Genomic DNA, 15,669 nt, shown 5'->3' with positions numbered 1-15,669 from the left:
TCTTTAGTTTAAATAAGGCCATAATTTGAAGCCACATATTTAGTCAATGAATCATGGTGAAGCTAAAAAGGGAAAGCTACCATTACAGCAAAATTGTTGAGGATGAACTGTATAATATTCCAGTTCATCACATTTTCATGTGCATTTCCACTGCTGCATTCCTCAAAGGGAAAGATTCCAGCTTCTCCCACTGCTCACCAAGCAATTCTCAACACAAAAGTGGAAATGTGCCACAGGTACTTGACCTCTGATATTCTTAAACACCAGAACTGCCAGTGACCATCCCCAAAAAAGGCCAATCTGCCCAGTCAAATTGAAAACATTTAGCAATTTCAAAAATATTCAGCTATTTCCGACCTTGATTTCCAAAGCAAGGGATTTCCAGCAAATCAGGCTACAGAGACACTTTAAAATTTCCACAATTAACAGGAAAGGTAAAGATCCTTGTCCTACCTCATGTCATAAGCACAGGTGCTGTTAATTGAGCATAATTGATATTAATTTTTTTCAGTATTCCAGGCATTTGTAGATGACCTGAAAATCACTTCAGGTTCTAGTCACACTTCAATATTTTCCTTGGTTATAAAAAATTCAGCTGGACTAAACAACTTTAGATCCTTGCTTTTCTTTAACTAAAAGCTCTTGGATTTTCTGCTCCAAAAGGAGGAGTTCTGAATGGACCACACAAAAATTACAACACATTTACACATTACAGAGTTACTACTCTTTGCAATCAACCCTGCAGGGAAGTTACTGCCCCAGAGTGCCTGACAAAGGAGAAGCTGGGCTGCAATGCAGTGTAACACAGGAAAAAGTCAAAGAAATCATTTTGGTACAGGCAGTTCCTTCTCAGTTACCTGGGGCCCTGATCCCAATCCCCACCCTAAACCAGCCCTGATGCAGCCTCCACTTCCTCGGAATGACTCAAATGCACAATCTCACCTCAAAACACAGACATCTTATCAGGCTTTACAGCGAAGTTACATGGTGTTACCTTATAAAAGTGTGATGTCACAGAGTTACAGATGCACATGAGAGCATGATTCAGAAAATGTGGCCCAGTTGAGGAGTCAAGGCAAAGCAACTGAAAGGCTCAGAGGTAAAGAATGCAAGCCAAAAGAACTTTGGGGGCCATTCTACCACCTTTTGTAGTTTTCTTAATTTTTTCCTTAACAGCACTACAGCTGTCAACAAAGGAAATAAAAGTTTCACTGCTCTAATGTTGCATTTACACCGATGAGAAATTTTTTGAAGAAACTTTAGGCTGAACTTCTGTGTGAACAGAATGTACACATGTCCAAAACAGCTTTAAAAACACTTTTATTGTTTAGTATCAATGGTCTTTATAGAAAGGGCAGATTTTTCTGGAATCTGCATTGAGTTTCATTCGGTAATCAGAGACACACAACACAATAAAGCCTTGATAAAAGCAACTCCACAAGCCACGCTTAAGTCACTTGATACACCAAGAAAACACAATATTCTACAGACAAAACCTTTGAATTTTCATTTTGGGAAATAAAGACATTCCTATCCTTCCTATTAGAAAAATAAACCCTTATCAGCATCTCGGGCTTTGCTTCTCCTTGATATTAGCATAAACAGACCTTGTTTCTTAGAAATGTGATAAACACCTTCAGCCTTCAAACTCCCAAAAAACCACTGAGCCAAAACATTTTGTTGAATCAGAGTCTTTCACTCTTTTCCTTGACTGTTGCGATAGCCAATACTGTTGCATTTTTTAGGAATTCTTTCTTTTAAAAAGGCCTAGGATATGCAAATCCTGCCCTTTGACCTTGGAGCTGAGGAAAGGCCATATTTAGCCTCAGTGTGCATGTGAGTCAAACATGTTATTCATGCACAGGATTATTCAAGAGGTCTGATGTTTGAATCACTATGGGTCAGAAAACTGCACAGAGTATTCCTTCCTAAGCGAACCTCCTTTAAATCTTTCATCAGCTGCATTTACTCTCCCTAAATTATTCAGTTCCACGGGCGTTTTGGGTTCCACAAAAAGCCCAGGCCTGGGAGTCCTCCCACTGGGAATGGACAGTTTGTGCAGGCAGCTGTCACTGCAGGAGCTGCAACATTCAACTTGTGAAAAAGCTTTTTGTTGAGACAAACGTTCAAGCACAGTAACAAACAAACAAACAAACAAGTCCCAAACTGTACAGTTCTACAAAACACTTTGCATTACTGCAGTAACTCCTGAGTTTTATGTGAATAATTAAGGATTAAAGATTGAGGAACTGGCCTCGGATGCATCATCCTGAAAAGCACAATGTTACTGGACTTCAGATGTAGGGCAGGCAGAAAACCCCAAAGCAGTGCAAAGACAAAAAAACCCAAGATGAACTATTTTCTAAAAAAAGCCACAATGAATCTCGGAGCTAACATAAATATGCATTAAAAGCTCCCAAAGCTGCTTCCCCTACATTAAATGGATTTGTTCCTGACAAGATCCTGAGTTAAAGACACCCAGGGCTCACTAAAACTTGCTGGGTGTGACACCAACATCCTAAACCGGAATGCAAGGTTGCCCCACGCTGTTACTTTAGGGCAAGTTCTTCAGCCCTGGATTCCAGCTAACAGGGCTGAAATCAAAGAGCTCCTAATTACCCATGACAAACTTATTTGCAAACAGCTTGGCAGACGCACCGATACCGATCCACCTCTAGGAGCACCGTGGGAGGATGCTGATGACATCTTTGAAAGGCTAATTGCATCTGCCAGGAGCTTGAGATCATCTCCAGCCCTTTGCTCCACTGCCACCCTTTTCCAGAAGGTGAAATCAAAGAATGCTGAGCTCGTTTGCATCCAAAGTGCTTCTCGCTTTCCACTAACGCGAATTGCAAATAAAGCTGGGCAAGAGTTTTGCCAAAAAGCTTACAGAGTAACAGAAAACAAAGCTAAAATGATACTGGGAATTCATCAGGATCGCACACACCTGTATCAGACCGAGGGCCAGAATTGTCATGAGTCAGGATAGTCTGATACTTTTAGTCTAGAAACATGTAACAAAGGCTGTTCCTAGCTTGCTAAAGTTTTGTTTCCCAGAGATTGCAAAACTAAGCTTGCCAAAAAGACAGAGCACTATCGACATCCACACAGCAAGAGGCAGGAGGATTCAAGCGGGCAATGACGGTCATCACGATAAAGCACGATCTCAGCACAGCAGCAGCACCAGCTGTCAAGAGCTGCTCAAAACTAACACAAAGAAACCAAAGAACCCTGAGAGTTTTAACGATTTTTTAAAGATCGTGAGATATGTGTCTGAAAGATTACAGGCTGTTCATACCGAGAGTCAGAGACATCACAGAACACTGAAAAATCACAAGCAGGGGACGGAAAAAACCGGGAGCTGGAAGCAACACTGTGCCCTGCTCAGCGGGCAGGCTCTGCCCGAGAGCCGGGAGGCACAGCCGGACTCAGACACTTCCCTTCCCCTGGGCACCGCCAGCTCCTCGGGCACGGCTGACACAAAGTCAGTCAGCGTCTGCCCGTGCCCGGCACAGCCCCGGCCCGAGCACACCCGAGCTCCTCAGGGATTCCCGGGGAACCGCTCCGGCCCCAAGCTCCTGAGGGCGGCTACCCCGGCCTGGGAGTGACCCCCCGCCAGCCCCTCAGAGCCGACCCTCCCACGCTCCCTCACATCTGCCCCGAGGCACCGACCCTCACCGATCCCCTCAGGGCCGACCCCCGCACGCCCCCTCAGAGCTGCCCCAGCCCACAGCGATCGGTGCGAGACCCGGGCGCTGCGAGGCACGGCCACCGCAGCGCTGGGCAGCCCGTGGCGAAGGAGGGGGAGGTTAGCGGAGCAGGGGGAAGAGGAGCGCGGCCGCGTTACCTGCGCCGGTGTCGAAGCGCGGCCCCGTTACCTGCGCCCGTGTCGAAGCGCGGCCCCGTTACCTGCGCCCGTGTCGAAGCGCGGCCCCGCCGCCGCCACAGGCCCCGCGCGCGCCACTTCCGGGTGGGGGGGGGCGGGGCGCGCCCATTCAGCGCCGCGCTCGCTCTGCGCATGCGCCGCCCCTCGGCAGGGCCGGGGAGGGGAGCGGAGTGGCAGCACCGCCTGAGGGGGCCGTGGGGACACGGGTTCGAGCCCCGATCCCGCTTCTCGCGCTCGCCGCCTCTCCCGGCGCGGGTGGGCGGCAGCAGCCAGGTGCTGTCTTTCTGTCTGTCTGTCTGTCTGTGGCAGCGGGGGTGGATTCTTGTCAAAACCAAGAACCCCGGAGTCCTGCTGGGCCGGGAGCGTCCCCGCCCGCAGCTGCGGGGGTTGTGGGGTGGCTGGTACTTGGTGTATCAGAGCACTGGGGCACTGTGGATCACAGAGTCACAGAATTGCTTGGGTTGGAAGGGACGTCTGGAGATCACTCAGTCCAACCCCTGTCTCCACCTGGAACAGATGACACAGGAACGCGTCCCTCTAGAGAGGGAAACTCCACATCCTCCCTGGGCAGCTGTTCCAGTCCCCGGCCCCTCTCAACGTAAAGTTCTTCCTCATGTTGGGGGGTTTGTCTTGTGTTTTAGTTTGCGCCCATTACTCCTCGTCCTGTCACTGAGCACCACTGAGCAGTGGCACCATCCCCTGGACACCCCTTGAAGATATTTATATACTTGGATAGGATCGATGGGATCCTCTCTCAGCCCTCTCTTCTCTGAACTATCCAGGCCCAGCTCCCACAGTCTCTCCTCATCCCAAAGATGCTTCAGACCTCTTATCGTCTTTGTGGCCTCCACTGGATTCTCTCCAGTAGCCCCTTGCCTTTCTTGCACTGAGGAGCCCAGAACAGATTTCACCACCTAAAGCTGCCTCCCACCAAAGGCCTGAGGCAAGGAGCACTTTGAGAGCCAGCCGTGCTGCAGGAGTAGGCAGACCCTCCTTTATGGCTTTATTTCGGAGCAGCGCAGCCGAGCTCCGGGACCCGGGCTCCTTTCATTCCTCCGCGCCGCCAGGGGGCGCTCAGCGGCCCCTCACCGCTCCCGCCTCGGCGCGCGCATGCGCGGTGATTCAAACGCGATGGCGGCTGCGGCCGCTCGGGGCTGAGGGGAGCGATCCGCGCCCGGCCCCTCGCCCGCCCGCCGCTGCCTCGGCGCGATGTCCTCGGCGGGCAGCGGTACGGCGGCGGCCGGACAAACGCCTAAAGCTAAGCGGAAAGGTAACGTGGGGTGAGGGCGGACCCGCGCTGGCTGAGGCGGGAGCCCGGCCCGGCCGAGGGGGATCCGACCTGAGGCGGGGCGCCCCGAGGTGGGCCCGGCTGAGCTCTCTGTGCTCTCTTTCAGGAGGGAGAATCGTGCAGTCTCGCTACCTGCAGTTCGATAAGAACCACAGCAAGAAGGCGCCGAGACAGCCGAGCTCAGGCGTCGCTCAGCGGAAGGCAGAAAAGGTGTGAGGGGTTGCTTGGACGTGTGGCAGTGAGGAGAAAAAAAAAAAACAAACCCAAAACAAAAACCAAACAACAACAAAACAACCAACCAAAAACAAAAACAAAACGGGGGGAAACCGCCTGTGCTGGGGTTATGAGGGAGTTGTGGAGTGCTGTTAGGTGGGAGCTTGGGACTCTGCTCTTGTGACTTGCAAAGAAGCAGGGTCCCCTGGGATTTAGTTGTGCATTGTCAGCATTTAAGTTGAAGGTAAGATATTGCTGATTATGTTCTGTCTTAGCTGTTTTCTTTATTTTCAGGATGCTTCGTCAAGTTCCTCTTCATCAAATAGTTCTCTGCCAGCTTCTAGAACTAAAGCAAGATTGGTTGTCTCTCAGAAAGATGAAACTTCTGCTAGTAGGTTTTACCAGTGTTTAAAAGTTATTATTTTGTATTTCCAGCCTATGAAACTCTTAACAACTCTAGGGTATTGATATTTTGTATTATTTGCATTACTGCCAGTTCTTATTTGTGTGCATAGGAAATTAAGAAACTTGATGTGGGACTAAGAGAAATCAGGTCCTGGCTCTGGAATTGAGTGGTTGGGTCTTTCCTGCCTTCTGCCCAAGGCTTTGAATGGTTCTTTTCCTGTGCCCTCACCATTACTCTGCTTTTTTTAATTGATCTTTCTGTTAAACCAAATGTGAGTGACTGAAAATCTCTGTCTGCAAAACCGTCCATTTTTATTTCTTTTGTTATTACTAATGGTTCCTGTCTGGTATTACTGATAGCCCTGGGTTGTCTCCACAGATATCCAGTTATTAAAAGAGATTATCCCCTTGTTTTCTGTGAGCTGGCACCCAAAGGGTCTCACTTTGTGGGGTCATTAGAGAGTGAGCTTTGGCCGTAATGATTTTCCATTCTGGCCACAATGCCAGTTGGAAACTTTCTTAGGAGGTTCAAGAAAAATAAGTTTTTAAGGCTGTTCGTTAGAAAACAGGTGCTGATTAGACACTGCTGGGAAGAGAGTGTTTCTGATGAGCTCGGGAGGAGCCTTGTTCCGGTGCAGTTCATCAGGGGGCATTTCTCGGGTCGTTGTGGGGTGTGAGGGGAGGGATGGAACCAGATCATCTTCCCAGGGCTTCTACAGCCTGGCATTGTGAACTTGTGCTGAGCCTCATGCTTGTAGTTCTAATTCTTCTGGCCTGATAACAGCTTCTTTCTGCAGGTGTTGACCTCAGCTCATTGAATCAGGGTGGTTTTGAGAAGGGTGACTTGCAGTCCACTTTATTAGATGAAGGGAAAATGAAGCTACCAGACCTTGATATTTCTGATATTAAGGGTAAGTTTCCATTCATATGCAATTTCTGGGTTTTTTTTTTCATTTTTAATGTATGTGCTTAAACTTGGGGATAAGAAATTGTTGTAATCTTGTATATTCACAAAAGGATTTTAAGCAGAGGTACTAATACCTTTGGAGTGTAAATTACACCCTTGTTTTGTGGTATCTTTTGGGTGCTCTGTTTTTGTTTCAAGTCAAAAAGTATAGAATAAAGTAAAAAATTAAAGTACTCTTGAGTCTGTTCCTATAACAGGTGGGTGTCAGCCCTTCTGAAAAGTGGCTCACATTCGTTTGTCACTTAAAGCTAGATGATCCATGGCTGCTCATGAGTCTTACCAGAGCCTGAAACAGAGCACAGATCTTTCTTGCTGGTGCTCACAATCATTTTGAAATTATCTCTGCCTTTAAAGAAGCTGGTGGTCCATTGACCCACCCTATAGACCTCGACAGAAGAGCAGCACACTAACTTTGCCATTGTGTTTCAGATAAAAGTGACCCCAAGAAGAGCTCTTACTCAGAATCTGGTTCAGAAGAGGATTCAGAGACAAAGAAAATGAGTGAAGAGACTGATGAGGTGAGTCTCTCTGCTTACACTGGTAAGCATATTTATTTTGAAATGAAGACTTTCTGTTTATCTTTAATCTGAATTACAGCTGAGGTCCTGGCAGGATCTAAAGCCTCCTTGCAGAAGTCAGTGCTGGCAGTGGTCAGTGTGTTGATCTGATACCTGGACACTGACCAGAGCTTTCCTTCCATCACTCGTGCTAAAGAATGTGTTCCAATTATTGCATCTCCTCAGGTGGATTCTTCTTGCATCCCTGCCCAAACTCCTTAATTATATCACATTATCTTTAAGTATTTCCTGGCGTTTTTGTTCTGAGAACAAACACTGATTCAATCTAATATAAAGGGCCTTATTTGGGGATCTCATTCAGTGTAGCACTGGAACTTCAAATTCTCTACCAGAATAATGAAAATCTGCTGAAAATATTATAAAAGGTGGTGGAACAAAGAGATGGAATAAATGAACACGAGTGTTTAAAAAACGAACTTCTCTCATTGAGCTGCCTGTTGGCAGTGATGATTCCAGGCATGAATTGGACTGTTGGTAATTAATCTGGTAATTAATTTGACCTCTGAAAAAACCAGTTGTTTAAATACCAAGCTTGATGTAGAATATTCTTTTCTTTTCTGAAGGAAACCGATTCATGTGATCTGATGGCAGAACTGGAATCTGAGACACTACTTTTAACTTTCCTAAGAATAAAGGTGAGAGTTGGTCAAAGATTTGGTGTTTCAGATAGAACTTGATCTTGAGGAATTGTTTAATTTCTTAAATGCTTCCTGACCTGTCAAAGTTGGGTTTTGTGACTGTATAGGTTTATCATTTGTAGAACCATAAAACTTGCTATGACAGCTCTTAGAGTGGATTCAGTGCCAGTTTACCAAGCTAGTGCTCATTCTTAGCAGTTAGGGGGAGGCAGAAGTTTTGGGAAAAATGTGAGTGTGTCTGGAGTTGAAGGGTGTGGCAGTGACTTTATTCCCTCAGTGCTCTGTGTGTGTATTTTCCTTTACAAAAAGAAGCAGGGGTGGGGCGAGAGTCTTGAGAGGGTTTTTAACTCTGAGTTTCTGTGCCTACTGTGTGAGGTCTCCTCTTCATTAACTGAAACTCTTTGGTTTGGTCTGAGGCTTGCATTTTTTTATTCAGAATATGTTAATTGCTCAGATGTAGCATTGCTTTAATTGTGAATATTTTTGGGATGTAATAGACAGAAAAAAAGGTTGCCAAGATGGAGGAAAAAGCAGAAAAAAATTTGCTAATGTTGTGTGAAGAGAAGCGGAGACAACAGGAGAAGCTCTGGGAGCTGAAACGTGAAATTCTGCTCGAGGAGAGAGAGCAGAAGCTCAGTGAAACGTTGGACAAACAGGTAAGTTTTAATTAAAACTTCTCTGATAGTTACACAAACTCGTTTATGAAGTATTCCTTTATCCAGGGGAGATTTCTCTGTTTCTGTGGCCTGCAGGGGTACAATTGTATACATCTTAAAGGAAACAAATATCTCCTTCCTGTTGAGGTCTGCAGCACCTTTGTCACTGTTGAGTTCCCTGTGGACAGGCAGGAAGGAGAAGCTGGAGCTCTTGGGCCGGGGCAGAGATTGCAGTGGCTGCCAGGGTGGGTCTGGGTGATGCCCAGGAGGTGAAAGTACCCAAAACCACAGAACATCCCACACTTAGGCAGCTCCAGCTATGGCCAGAGCTGGGATGCCACCCCTTTGAGAGAAGTGAACATCTTCTATTGTTTATTTGTGTTAGCCACAAGTAGTTCTGGCCTAATTGTAAGAAGACAGGTTTCTAATGAATAATTAATGTTCGAATAATGAATTTTCAAAACGGAATCTCTTTGCTTTTTAACAAATACACGTTGCAAAAATGGAACAAGGCTTCTGGAGAACACGCCTGTTAATTACAGCCAAAGGATCTGATATAAAACCCTCTGCTGGCTGTGTTGCCAATATCTCTGAGCTACAGAAACAAGGGAACTGGTACTGCAGACATAGAGGAAAACATAATCAACAGCTTGATAGGATTATTGTACCACAGACTTCTGGAATTCCTGTCAATAAGCATTTCAGAGTCGTATTTGGTTTCATCATAAAGTATTTTTTTGTAGTGAGCCAGGTGTGTAATTACAGAAGATGTGCTTTTGGAGAAGTGTTGTTCAGTGTGTCTCTTTCAGATAGAAGTGCTGTCTCCCCTCGTTGCTGTCTGTGAACAGTTTAAAGAGCAATACAAAAGCTTTGCAGCTTCCCTGGATGCTACAAGACACGAATTGCCCATAAAGAACATTCACATAGAAGGAGATAAGCAAACCTACCTTGGTATGAAAATCTGATTTATCAAATTTGCTTTCAGTTTTAGTGGGTTTATGCTAAAAAAGGCTTCTCACATTGTTACTGCTACATCTGCCACTGGAGGAACTGTGTGTGCTCTTAGAGCCTGTGTGGACACTGGGCTGCAGCAATGATCACATGTTGTGCTGTGTGTAATTCTTGCCTCTGTTTAACCATTAACTACACAGTTTTTTATCTTGCAGCAGAGAAGAAATGAACATTTTAAGTTAGCTCAGTCATATGCACCTTCTCTAGCAGGTTTCTGTGTATTTTAACTGTATTCATGGCATTCCTCACCCTTTGTTTTTCTCCTGTGTAAACAAGTTGTAGGAATGCTCTGATCTTTCTTGTTTCTGTGTTTGAGGGACAGAGTCACCTGAGCAGACTTGCTCATGTTTCTTGCAGAACTGGAGCTTAAATATTATTGTGTGCTGTCTTGAATCCGAGAATATTTAATAAATCAGTCCATGCATTTTGTATTGAAATCTGGACAAAAAAGTTACGTTTTTAAACTGCTGGTCTGCAAAAAACGAGATTCTTAAATCATTTACAGTTATCTTGCACTTTAAGACAAATGCAAAGTATTTATTGAAGAGCTTAGAATTCTTGTGAGAAGACTAGAAAGGAATAGGTGCATTTTTTTGTTTGGGAATGTTGAAGGAAATGGCTGAGTAAATTTCATGGAGGGGGGACTGCCAACAGCAATACGTGAAACTGGCCAGGGAACTTTGGGTGTCTAAAACTTGTTTTTTTCTCTTACATTTCTCTTAAAAATCTTTGACATACTCTAAATGAGAGCTTGATGAGCAATTTTAATAGCCTGTTGCTGGTGCTAGTCACAACAGTGAAAAACAATTTGGCTTTCACAGTTTCATGGTGTTTTTGTGAAAGCTGAACAATATTTTTTTTTGTAAGCTAGTTCACCTGTCTCTGGGTTACTCCAGCTGTTAATATCTTGTATTAACCGATGCCACTCTCATTTTTAATAATGCCTTTAACTTCTCATCTTCCAGATGAACTGGGAAAGCAATTAATGATCACACAGGAGCTTCTGACAGAAGTTATGCCAAACCACTCAGAGGATAGTGCAAAAGCACTTGGTGCACTGAAGGAGCTTCAAGAAGTGTCTCAGCAACTGAGTAAAGGGCTTCAAAGGTATCACAACAATTGAGTGGAAAGACTTGTTGAGTAAATATTTGGAGGAAAATCTGTAGCCCTTGCCAGAATATATCCAGAACTCAGACTAGAGGAGAGTTAACTGAGTGTTTGGTAGCACCAAGTGTAATTCTCTTTGTAGCAGTCATCTGTATTTCTGTCCCTGCCCTGCCTGCAGTCACAGTAGGGGGTTTGGGGTTGGGTTTGTACTCCAGGTGAGCCACCTCAGTGTGCCATTTCTCTGACACTTGAGCTGAGAATTTCACTGAGCAAGAATAGACCTGGCAAGTTTAGGTATGTAGGAGTGGAGAAACCCAGGAGACAGAAAAGTGAGCTGCAAACTGTCTTAAATAACAACCCTGCAAATGTGTCATCCTTGAGAAGGCACAAGGAGCACAGAGAAGGGTTTTCTCCTCTACTGTTGTGACAACAAATGCAAAGCATCCCTGGGAGGATGAAGAAGAGATAAAGCATGACTAATGTCCTTCCCTTCCTTCATTGCCCCAGAAGAGATTAGAGTTAAAATCTTTGAAGATTAATAGATCATTAAGCCACTCATCTCCCCCTCCTGCAAACCGCCCCATCTCTCCTCCTAGTTCTTACTTTTGAGAAGAAAATTCACATTTTACATTTGTTTTTTTCTGGTGGGGCCATAGTAGGAGAAAGATGGAGATGTCCAGGCATGTAGTCTTTGGGCTAAAGCAGAGTTATTGTCCTTCAGAGTCACTGATTTAGCTTCATGTGTTCCAGGAGCTTCACAGATGTGCAGAACCTGTCCTTTGAAGCCAGTAAAGAAGTTTCTCTGCATAACCAATACTTGTGTGAAGAGAAGCATGGAGTAGATGTTGTGAAACGCTGGTATTTCAATTGACTTTGTATTGTTTTACTACTGGGTAGGTACTAACTCAAAGCCAGCAGACTTCTTATCCTTTGACTTCTGGTGTGGACATACAACTTACCCAGTTTTTCAGTGAAGCCAGCAGCAGGGCTGCTCACTGATGCAGGAATTGGAGAGTTATTCTGCAGGCTGTCCCACAGGGAGACATCATTGCTTGCTTTTAATGGGGATTTCTGTGACAGGTTTTCCATTCCTTTCTGCCCTGACAGAACTGAAAGGTAAAGGATAAAAAGTGCTATTCCTGACAAATCTGACCTGTGTGGTAATTACAGCTTGAGCATTGGTTGCTCACTGAAGAACTTCTGCTGAACTCTGATTTGTCCCATATTTGTGGATGTGCTGGGTGGGTATGAAGCACTTGCTTGGAAGGAGCCTGGTCACTTTAAACAAGGGAGAAGTTTTGGGAACTTCTCACTTCTTCTTTGCCTAATTGCCTTGTAAATAAATTATTGAAATTACAAATGCTTTTGTATAAACATGACTCATCTTTAAGGATTTTATTGTTTTTAATAATAAAGACTATTCTCCACTGCTCTATCAGTACCTTCAAGTTTGAGTATGTTCACTGATCTCCTGCAGCAGCTTTTGTTTCCATCTGGCCTTCCTGAGGGCTCATATGCACAGTCCGGTGATGCACTTGTACACACCAAGTGTCCCAGGGGTCAGCCATGAGCACCCCAGGTGCTGAGGCCAAAGGATTGGGAATGGGGAAAGAAACCACAAACCTGCTCACTGAGTGCATGTGCTGTGCTAGGGACATCCAAGCCACATCTGGCATGTATCTTTCTCTGGAAGACGTGCTGTAACCTGTATTTTTTAACCTGTGGAACCTCATTCTGTGATGATTTTTTCACATTTCTAGCTTAAGCTGTGTCTATAAGGCTTTTTGGCCTACTCCTAAGATACCTGGAGTATTATCCTTGCACTCCCTCAGGTGCTGTTCAGGCTTTCTTCCTGGAACACTGAAGGTCTAACTAGATTCTTTTCTCCTTTTATTAAAATTCAGGAGTAAATTAAGTAACTGGATTGTTCAGACCCTCCTTGTCAGCGTCCTTTCTTTTTAGCAGCAGCTTCTCTGTGAACCAGTGTTATTTCAGGATATCCATCTGTTATTTCTTTTTGCTCACAATCTGCACCTAGCAGTTCACCTGTGTGGCTGCAGTCCAGCACATCAGCACTGTGGGTGGGTGCAGCTGCATTAAACTCTGGGGCAGGACCATGAGCTGCATCCCTGAATTTGGCCACTGGATGGGGAACTTGGCCCAGCAAAGTCAGCTGGGCTGTAAATGTGTGGGTCAGGAGCTGCTTTGCTGCTGATAACAGGCTCAGATCCGTTTGCAGCCCAGATGAAAAAAGAGTTGAGGATTTGGGGTGTAGGGAGGGGACAAAGAAAACCTGGGCATTTCCAGAGTAGAAGCCCCACCCCAGAGGAGCCTGGGCAGCTCGGCTATAATCAAGATGCTGCCTAGAGACAAGCTGCCACCTGTGCCAACTGGGGCTGCTTTGACAGTGCCCATGGAGCTCTGCAAACTGAGACCAGGAACGTGGGCTGGTGAGTTTTGTTTTCTGGGCCAGAAGCCTTTTCAGTAGCAGGTAGGCCCTCGGCCCTTAGGGGCCGGCTGGCAGCTGGATTTCTGCGAATCTGAAGATGCCGCCCAGGGAAAGGCTGCCACCTGTGCCAACTCGGGCTGCTTTGAGAGTGCCCATGGAGCTCTGCAAACTGAGACCAGGAACGTGGCGTGGTGAGTTTTGTTTTCCAGGGCAGAAGCCTTTGTCATACCTGGTAGGCCGTCGGCCCTTGGGGGCCGGCTGCCTGCTGGATCTCCGCGAATCTGAAGATGCAGCCCAGGGACAAGCTGCCACCTGTGCCAACTCGGGCTGCTTTGAGAGTGCCCATGGAGCTCTGCAAACTGAGACCAGGAGGATGAGGTGGTGAGTTTTGTTTCCCCGGCGAGAAGCCTGCACACTACATGGGTGGCTCTTTTGCCAGCAAGGCATGGCTTTCTGCTGGATTTTGTGCTGGTTGGTTTTTGTGGATGGAGATGTGGGTAGAAAGGTTCCAACATGATGAAACCAGTTTGGATTATTGATGAGCTTTGTGTCCTTTCGTCTTTGACCTCTTTATGTTCAGTGTTTCAATTCTGAGACTGAAAGTTGGGAAGCGTCATCTTTAATAAGAGGAGGGAGGAATGAAATTGAAATCAATACTGTAGAGTCTTGATTATAACGTCTCTGCACAGGCATATCAGAATGTCTTTCCTGGGATTCCTTAATGGTACCTCCTCACTGATGATCTGATAAACTATTTTTCTTTTAAGAAGTACTTAAATTTAAACCCATCCTTTGCAGTCAAGCAACTTTCTTCCCTTGAGATACTATTGGATGTGTATACCTACACCCAAATGTTACTCGAGCAACAGCCAGCAATGCAGATTTTCCCTCTGCAAAGCAGTGGAATGTTGCCGGTTCTGCCCCCGGGGAGGTCCTTGCTGTGAGCACAATCAAAGGCTGTAAATCTTGCGGGGGCAGCAGTTCAGCCCCGCTGCTGCAGGCGGCACTCGCTGCACTCTTATCCTCCCACGAGGCAAAGGGGAGTCCTGGGGCTGAAGCCAAACTGCTGCTACACAATTCTGTGCCCGGGGATGCGCGCTCATTGTTTCAGAAGAATCGGAGGCATTAATTTCAGCATTCTGGCCATTCTTTAAACGGATCACTTGTGTAATTCTTTGTACAAATGGTACAACAAGTGTTAGCTAAAAGCAGCTCGGCCTCTCCAGGAAAGTGTTTTAAACTAGATTGAACTGAGACATTTTCTTCTTGATTTTCACCAGAGTTCTTTCTAAGTGGTCCTGTTTTGGCTCTTTGCAGAAGTGTTTAAGGCTCCTCCACCTTGAAATAGCCACAGAATTGGCTGCTGTCATTTAGCACTCTACAAACAACAACAACAAAGAACTGCAGAATCACTGGAGCAGGAGCTAAACAGATGTGACACCACTTATTTTGTATTTTCCACTTATTTTCTGACAATGTCACATGCTCTAAATCAGTTGGAATCCTAAACAAATTAAGGGCTCTTTTTATTCAGATTATGTGTCTTTTCTTCCCCTGGGGAATTAACGATGTTCTCCTTACTGTAACTTTTGTTTTGTTTGAACTTGTGCAGTACTTTTTACCCATTTATTCATCTTTTAGGCCAGAAGTTCTTCTTGACCAGTTGTTAACATTCCTGTGTGCTAAGGTGCTTTATTGAGGGAGGGGATTTTTTTTCCTTCCTCCACAAACTGAAAGCAGTTGTGAATTGAGCCAGGTGGATGCCTGGGAGGAAGGGGGAGCCCAGAAATGGAAGTATTTGTCCCTTGCAAAACTCCTGGTTGTCTAAGAAGAGATTGGCAAAGCTTTTAGGCTGGGTTTGCCCTGCAGCTTGCCCTGCTTGGGGCTGGTGTGTCTGGGGGAGCTGTGGCCACATTCTCCTCTGTGCCAGACCCTGACCACCAGCTCGGGAGGGCTGAGTCAAGGCATTTTTTTGCTGTAATTCCTGTGCTCCCTGCAATGGGGGCTCCGGGGTCAAGGTGAGGCAGGGTCCCTCCTGCCCAGGCTGCTCTAGGGTGAAGCTGCAACTCTGGAAATGCCCCAGGTTCCTTTGTCCCCTCCCCACACCCCAAATCCTCAACTCTTTGTTCACATGGGCTACAAATGGAGCTGAGCCTGTGCTCATCAACAGCAAAGCAGCTCATGACCCCAGCAGATGTTTTTTGCATTTTAGGCTAATGAGAACTTATTGGATTACTGCAGTCTTCCCTGCCTCGGAGTAAATACCACTTTGTTGGAGATCCGGAAATTCATCCTGAATATGATAAACAAACTGCTGGCTGGGCTGGGATTGCCAGGACATGAAAAGAGTTCCAGAGCGGCAGAAGATCTAACAGCTCTGAAATGCACCACTGAGCCACACCAATTAAGAGCATTTGCAGTGATTATGTGAGCATTCCTGTTCAACTCACAGAAATTATTTTAGGTTGTTT

The 15,669-nt window shown here is 45.8% G+C and overlaps 2 protein-coding genes across 10 annotated transcripts in view; one reads left to right on the top strand and one right to left on the bottom strand.

Moving 5' to 3' along the window:
* Positions 1-3,916, bottom strand: part of MYO9B (myosin IXB) — a 44,081-nt gene extending 40,165 nt beyond the window's left edge. For all 9 annotated transcript variants that reach the window (XM_038163864.1, XM_038163865.1, XM_038163867.1 and 6 more), the window contains exon 1: positions 3,848-3,916. The gene's annotated coding sequence lies outside the window, so the exon portion shown is untranslated. The remainder of the gene's footprint in view (positions 1-3,847) is intronic.
* A 1,089-nt stretch (positions 3,917-5,005) lies between these two features.
* On the top strand, positions 5,006-12,181 carry HAUS8 (HAUS augmin like complex subunit 8). Its single transcript, XM_038164149.1, has 10 exons — positions 5,006-5,156; positions 5,281-5,384; positions 5,682-5,778; positions 6,590-6,703; positions 7,189-7,277; positions 7,901-7,972; positions 8,473-8,631; positions 9,441-9,582; positions 10,608-10,749; positions 11,500-12,181. Exons 1-10 carry the CDS (start codon positions 5,096-5,098, stop codon positions 11,618-11,620), a joined length of 1,101 nt encoding a protein of 366 aa, XP_038020077.1. The 5' UTR covers positions 5,006-5,095; the 3' UTR covers positions 11,621-12,181.
* The last annotated feature ends 3,488 nt before the right edge of the window (positions 12,182-15,669 follow it).

Source organism: Motacilla alba, chromosome 28, assembly GCF_015832195.1.
Source record: "Motacilla alba alba isolate MOTALB_02 chromosome 28, Motacilla_alba_V1.0_pri, whole genome shotgun sequence".
NCBI classification, from domain to species: Eukaryota; Metazoa; Chordata; class Aves; order Passeriformes; family Motacillidae; genus Motacilla; species Motacilla alba.
Note: the sequence above shows the minus strand (reverse complement) of the source record. Positions and strands in the feature narration are given on the sequence as shown.